We start from the raw sequence: 7099 nt of genomic DNA, 5'->3' as shown, positions 1-7099 counted from the left end.
AGGTGGTGAAGAAAACACGAGTAAAGCAACCACCGAGCCAACACCAGTCACAACAACCTCGAATAGAAACAGTGGACCTTCTTCATCTGTTGCTATGGAATTTGTTAGTAAGAAGTTTCAAAACATTGTTCATCATCAACAGCTTCCTCCTTCTACATTGCCTCCAATTCTTCCACTCCCTCCACAATACACAAAACCACAAGTTCCCATTAAACCAGTGGACCATGTGGAACCTCCGATGCCACCATTAGGAAACTTCCGTGGTCCGAGCCCAGCAGTTAGCGCTGGAGACATCTCTCAACAGATGCTAAACCTTTTGTCAAAATGCAACGAAGTTGTGGCTAACGTCACGGGCTTATTGGGCTACGTCCCTTACCATCCCTTGTAACAAAACGAAGCCCGTTGAGAGAAAATGAGTGTTTGTTTTGTTTTGGTGATCATATATTCTTATATTGTATGTTAGGTATTTAGTTTGATTCATGATTCGAAAATCATGTATTACAAAATTATAATGGATCTCTCTCCCTCTCCTTGTTCAATCTTTTTTGTATTGATTTGTTTTTAAGTTGTATGCTTTCATATTTTCTTGCTGAGCCATTTCCATTGTTCTGTTTTGTTATACGCTCTCGGCTCTGACTTCTCTTAAATCTACTTGCTGTTAACTAGGCCTGCCCAAATGGATATGCATGAAGGCTTGAAGCGAAATCATAGAAGAAAACAAAAGCCATAGAAAAAAAAAATGTAATCAGTAATCACATTCGGAAAACATACGATTTGATTTTATTGAAGAAGAAAAGAAAAAAAAAAAAGGAAGCCGACCAAACCGGACTAAAAGATCAATTTCAATTTTGAGCTTAATCAAGCAATAGTAACTCATCCGCTAGCAATCGTAACTCCTTGAAGCAATTTCCCCAACTCTTTATCCTTACTTATGGCTAAACAAAGATGACTAGCCTTTATCATGTTCTTCTTATTATCCATCGCTTCGTTCCCAGCTAGCTCAAGAATCTGATACCCAAAACACACCCACCAGACCTATAAATATCGCCTCAAAATAAAAATAAAAATAAGCCGACCAAACCGGACTAAAAGATCAATTTCAATTTCGATCAACGTGATATTGTGGTAGAAAGAGAGAGAGAGGGACACTTTTGGTACCAAACTCGAATCGAACACTTGGCCTCATCGAGCTTTGAGGGCTTAGACCAGTACACAACCAACTGGACAAGGCTCCATTTGGTGGTACAAGTCTCGCTTGATAACATCTTTATCGGTACGGTGCTTTCTGTTTCTAATCAACACATTGACACACTTAAGATTACTTAAAATTCAAATGTGTATTTATTTGTGATTATGCCTAAATATTATTCTTTTTAAATCATATGGCAAGTATAAATTAAACACTGAAGTAATACGTCGAAATCGAAAGAGAAAATCTCAAAACATCAATTAATTTTAAAGATTAGATACCATTAATAGGCCAAAGTTCAATAATTTGATGGTTATGTATGTCTATCTCTCACTTAGATCCGTTAAGGTCAAGAAAGGAACCATCAGACCAAAAAGGATACCAAAGTAAACGAAAATCAAATACCTATCACAAATTCAGTACACACTAGATTCGCGGATAATTTTTTATAATTAAAATATTTAAATTTTAAGTTACATTTGTTTTTTGGTCGACTTATATTTTATTAATATTGTTTGTTTTGTTTAGTGTTTAAGATTATAAAATTTTATTTTGATTATTAGCTCTAGAATTTCACATATTGTTCAAATTTTTTTACATAATGGTAATTAATCAACTTAAATAGATATTACTAATATTCTAAAATTAATGATACTAACAAAATAATCAGATGAAGATTTAACCCGTGTAGTGTCGGACTAATGATATTTTTTAAATTTATACTAATGCTAATCTAAACCGTCTTTTCTTATAATCCATTATGCAAAATAACCCTGTTTTATGATATTTTAAACATTTATAAGTTTACATCTACATAATATTCTATTTTTATTAATTTTAATTATATCTATAATCATGCTCTGAAATTTTTGAAATGATGTTAAAATATATATTTTTTTAATGATAAACCAAGTAAAATATAGAAAATATTATTTTTGAAAAGATAATGTTACTGTAGAAAAAGATAATAAGTGTTTGTTTTTCCTTGGTGATCTCAGTTATTTTGTTGTTTTTTTAAAGAAAAAAAATGCATAAGAGTCTCATATAACTTGATTAGTATCAACATGTATGTATTATAGAGCTCAAATGTCTTTCTCTTTCCACTTAGAGATAACATGTTTTAAACAGTAAATCAAGTAAGTTATTCAATAGCTGTAAAAAAATTAGTTAATAATATAAAAATTGATAATAAAAGATAAATTAACAAAGTCTATCAAAAGTTGTTTATAATAAGTGGGTGATATTGAATTCTATGTGTCTACTATATCCTATGAGTGATCTTCGGCGGAAAGATGTGCTCATGACTCCTCTTATATGGTTGTGACTTGTGAGTATGTGACTTATTATCTTAATCGTTGTTGCTCTATTATTTGCTAGTCATCCGTCATCCTCTTCGTCCTTTCGTGTGGCCAATTCATTGGTTAGCTTTCTAGATAGTCTTGGCTAGATTTGAATCTAGGTTAGCAGAGTTTTAGTGAAAGAATTAATTTTTAAAGGGATTCATGCAATCACATGTACGTTAACATAAAACTTATGCAACGTTTCCGTAAGACTGAGAGAGATGAAGGGAATTTATCAACATATAGTATTTGGACAAACAAATATATCAACGAAACAATTGGGATATAGTGCATATTAGTTAACGAAAAACATAGACGAAAGGGACGGTGGTTAGTCATGAGTAGAAACTGAAAACTTAATTTTATTGATATGATAAGCAAAACAATATACAACACGATGAAAACATACACATTGAATCGTTAGTGATGAGTAGGATTCATATCTTAAAGCAGAGTGACTAATTTACAACAGAAAATAAACATCAAAAGCAAGAGAAAAAATAAAGAAAATATATAAAGCAATTTACATCGATTTCAATAAAGTTTCTTTGCTGGTTGTAAGTATGTTCGGTGAACTCATTTACCTAGCGAGAGGTTTTTTATAGTGCTTTAAGGTTGATTGAATTAGGTGTAATATGGAATTGAGAATAGATTGGTGAGCAAGCAAAAAAAATCTCTACAAATTAATATGACATTTACGTTTCAAAGTAAAGGATTTATGATTTAGGTAAGGAATATTCCAATAATCTCATATGTATAGTTATTTAGTTTCCATTAGAGATATTATCTCGATTTCATCTATATTAATTAGTAGAGATATTTTAGCAATCTAAATGATTTCTCGATTTTTAAGATATATTATTAGAGTATTTAGTTATGTTTTACCATATATTACTTATTGTTTTTTTGTGCAATATTTTAGGGATTAGTTTTGTAAATAACTTTTTAAATTATTATAACTAAAAGGGTAGAACCCAAAATGTACTTCAAAAATGTATATATAGATTTGGTTGGATACGGTAAAGTTCCATTTCAAAACCTGAGAGTCATCGGCTCACATATCTGGATTAGCCTCCTCAGGAATGACTTCTAGTGTGGTCCTTTCTTTATTTGATCTTTCCACAACTACTTGCATCCGCTTTCCGATTCTGTCGTCTATTATCTCCATTATCTGCGCAATTGAACTTCATTCACACATAAAATATTCTAAGAAGATAAAGAGAGTGATAGATAGAGTGAACGATACATGCCTCTTTGATGGTCTCCACCGGCTTCCCGTCAAATCTCACGACAACATCACCTGGTTTGAATCCAGCTCGATCAGCCGGTGACCCCGGAATAACCTGAAAAATAGTGATCATGCAACTACATTAGTCAAATATGCAAAAATAAGAGGAAATTTGGTTTTACAGTTAACTTATTTGATCTTATTGAAAAATATGGGTACTCACTGTAGGAACAAGTATGCCTCTATCAACATCTGGAAACATTGGGTCTCGTTCTTTTAGCTCAGCAATGATCATTTTATTGAGTTCGATCATTTTTAACCCAATCCATGGCCGAACAACTCTACTGCAAAAGTAACTTTTCGTTTAACTTCTCCCAAGCTTTGAGATGTGATACATGAGGAAAAGATATTGAGATTATTACTAGCATACCCATTCTTCTTGAAATGCTCGATGATTTTGGATACCGAGTCAATTGGCACGGAAAAACCAAGACCATCTGCAGCTAAAACTTTCATGATATTAACACCGATCACTTCCCCCTCCAAATTTACAAGAGGCCCACCAGAGTTTCCCTAACACACATAGAGCACAAGGATATAGAAAATCAGAAGATCTACTAGTCAAACTTCAGTGAGTTTCCAATCCACAGAGAAAGAAAGATGTTAGTTACAGCATTGATCGCGCAGTCTGTTTGGAGATATTCTCTACGTGTGCCTCCTAAACCCAAATCACTGCTTTTGCGATCAACACAACTAGAACCAAGAAGAAGCAAAACACCGTTCAAAAAAAAAAAAAAAACAATTGTGACTATAAGAACTTACGAATAAGACTTTTGCATGTACCTGACAATACCAGCAGTTACTGTGTTCTGGAGAGAAAGAGGACAACCCACAGCTATTACCCAGTCCCCAGGACGAAGCTTACTCGAAAAACCAAGTTTAGCAGTTGGCAATGGCGTCTTTGAGTTTATCTTCACTAATGCAATGTCGGATTGTAAATCAGCGTTCACCACCACACCCTCGAACATCCTACCATCTTGCAACGTCACATCAACCTATAATTCAACAACTCTAAAACTTCACATATATTCTAAACAGATTCCATCAAGATATATCATTAGAAGAAACCAATCTTATCAGCTACAACCCCAGTTCCCTATAACTCCAATAAATTAACCATATACTAGATTTTAAAGAAAAGAAAAAAAGTCATTTCAAGATTCTTGACAAGACTATATACAACAGTTTAACATGAAGAAGAGCTTTAACTTTTGAACTTACTCTCTGAGATTACCATGAAGAAGAAACCAATCTTATCATCTAGAACCCTAGTTTCCTATTTTCTCCAATAGTTAAACCATATATTCCAAAGAGAAAAGTCAATCTAAGATCATCTCCAATAGATTGTAAGAAGAAATCTACACACAGTCTATCATGAAGAATACATTTGGTTTTTTAAGCTTACCCTTCCTTTAGATGATTGACGAATGTTTTGAAAATCGACTACAACATGAGCGCAAGTCAATATCGTGCCATCAGCATCAATGATCGTTCCGGAACCGATACTCTTTCCCATAGATATTCCATGGAAACCTAGACAAATTCCCAAAGATAACCAAACCACCCCTGTGAATTCTACAACCAATTTCCTAAAGGTAACAACATAAACGAAACTCAAAAGATTACAAAAATCTAGAAAGAAGCTTACTAACCCTGAGGAACCGATAGATTGACAACTGCTGGTCCTATTGTGGCAGCCGCATTAGCTATAGTATCTCTCCCCAAGTATCCATTACTTGGTTTCGAACTATCCGAAGCTCCCTTCTCATCATCATTTACAGGTGCTTCTGGTTTTGGACGAACTCTGGACGAAAACGCGAGATTCCCTATACATGAAAATAGAAATTTCAAAAGTTGCAACCTCCAGAAGTTATAAAAAATTGCAAAAAAAAAAAAAAAACAGTCAGATATCAGAAACATTTTTGCTACTAACCAAACAACAAGCTTTGATGAGGAGGACGATGAACCAAACCATGTGAAAGCTGCCAAGGGAACGAAAGAGATTCCCGAACAGATTCAGGAATAGCAAGCGATATACGCGTTCCTAGAATACATAATCACAGTTATGAATCCAGCTTTATCAGATTCACATTAACCCCAACATCACCAAGCATAATATAGAGAAGCTGGTAATAATAGCTTACTTGCATCTGGATTACAATTAGCATACACAATTCCTGAAGTAGCGGTAGCAACAGCGACGATACGAATAAGCTCGCTTCGTTTAGAAGATGATAATACAGCTCTTCTCTAACCCCCCCATAAAGAAAACAAAAACAACAACGAGTCAGTCAAAAAAGTTCCTCAACCATATCAACCAAGAAATCAAACAATCGGAGAGAAGAATTGAACCAGTAAATTCATCATCGCAAATCCAAGATTGTAACAATTCGATTTGAATTTCGAAAATCGCTTCTTCTTCTTTTGAATTCTAAACCCCCACGACGGGAAACCAAAACCCCCTTTTTCCAGAAAATTCGTAGAGACAAATTTACGGGACATCCGAAGAAAAAAAAAAATTTAATGGCCTATCAATAGGCCCAATTAAAGCCCAAATTGAACAACATTTGCTTGTGTTTTTTTTTTGTTCTTGAGTTTATCTAATCTACTTCAATAAATGTACCAAAATCATTTCAATAATCACTTAAACATCTGACTTAATCCACAATCAATACTTGTATTAAAATGTGTACGAAACAAGAGCAATTTATTAGACGGATGAGGATGATGTTTGCTAAACCCAGAAAGTAGTTATTTTCCATTACAAATTGCGTAAACACTAAATCAATCTTCTCATGGTTTTTCTACATAGACAACCCAAAACAAAGAGGAGATTGATTTCAGAAACCTACACGATACCCCTACTAAAACCAAAACAAACAAACAAAAGCAAGATGTTTCTTCGTCCTCGATATCCGATTATAAACCCAACAAAAGCAACATCGAGATCATATTTTATTTTTAATCAAGCCTTCTTAGGAGACTTGGAAGCAGGTGAAGCTTTCTCAGCCTGAGATGGAGATTTCTTAGGAAGAAGAACTGGATTTATGTTGGGAAGAACACCTCCGCTAGCAATCGTAACTCCTTGAAGCAATTTCCCCAACTCTTCATCGTTCCTTATCGCTAAACAAAGATGCCTAGGGTTTATCCTGTTCTTCTTATTATCCCTCGCTGCGTTCCCAGCTAGCTCCAGAACCTGACACCCACCAGATTTTCACAATTCGTTAAGATCTATCATCTATCGCCTCGAAAATCAAAAAAAAAAAAAAAAAAAAAAAAAAA

General features: G+C 34.1%; 3 protein-coding genes across 3 annotated transcripts in view; 1 reads left to right on the top strand and 2 right to left on the bottom strand.

Moving 5' to 3' along the window:
- The window catches only part of LOC104772645, an 8255-nt gene extending 7867 nt beyond the window's left edge, over positions 1-388 (top strand). The window contains exon 3 of the mRNA XM_010497237.1: positions 3-388. Coding sequence (XP_010495539.1) covers positions 3-388 — 386 coding nt within the window. The remainder of the gene's footprint in view (positions 1-2) is intronic.
- LOC104771198 (putative protease Do-like 14) lies at positions 3487-6376 on the bottom strand. Its single transcript, XM_010495689.2, has 11 exons — positions 6170-6376; positions 5962-6067; positions 5751-5861; positions 5470-5643; positions 5223-5350; positions 4601-4812; positions 4429-4510; positions 4188-4330; positions 3981-4101; positions 3780-3872; positions 3487-3700 (listed from the first exon to the last, which is right to left on the bottom strand). The coding sequence occupies exons 1-11, from the start codon at positions 6317-6319 to the stop codon at positions 3584-3586; spliced, it is 1437 nt and encodes a 478-aa protein (XP_010493991.1). The 5' UTR covers positions 6320-6376; the 3' UTR covers positions 3487-3583.
- Positions 6506-7099, bottom strand: part of LOC104771199 (probable histone H2A.5) — a 1460-nt gene continuing 866 nt past the window's right edge. Inside the window, exon 2 of the mRNA XM_010495691.1 lies at positions 6506-7013. Coding sequence (XP_010493993.1) covers positions 6783-7013 — 231 coding nt within the window. The 3' untranslated portion in view covers positions 6506-6782. The remainder of the gene's footprint in view (positions 7014-7099) is intronic.

Source organism: Camelina sativa, chromosome 20 (assembly GCF_000633955.1).
Source record: "Camelina sativa cultivar DH55 chromosome 20, Cs, whole genome shotgun sequence".
Lineage (NCBI taxonomy): Eukaryota > Viridiplantae > Streptophyta > Magnoliopsida > Brassicales > Brassicaceae > Camelina > Camelina sativa.
This window is presented reverse-complemented; position numbering and strand designations above follow the sequence as displayed.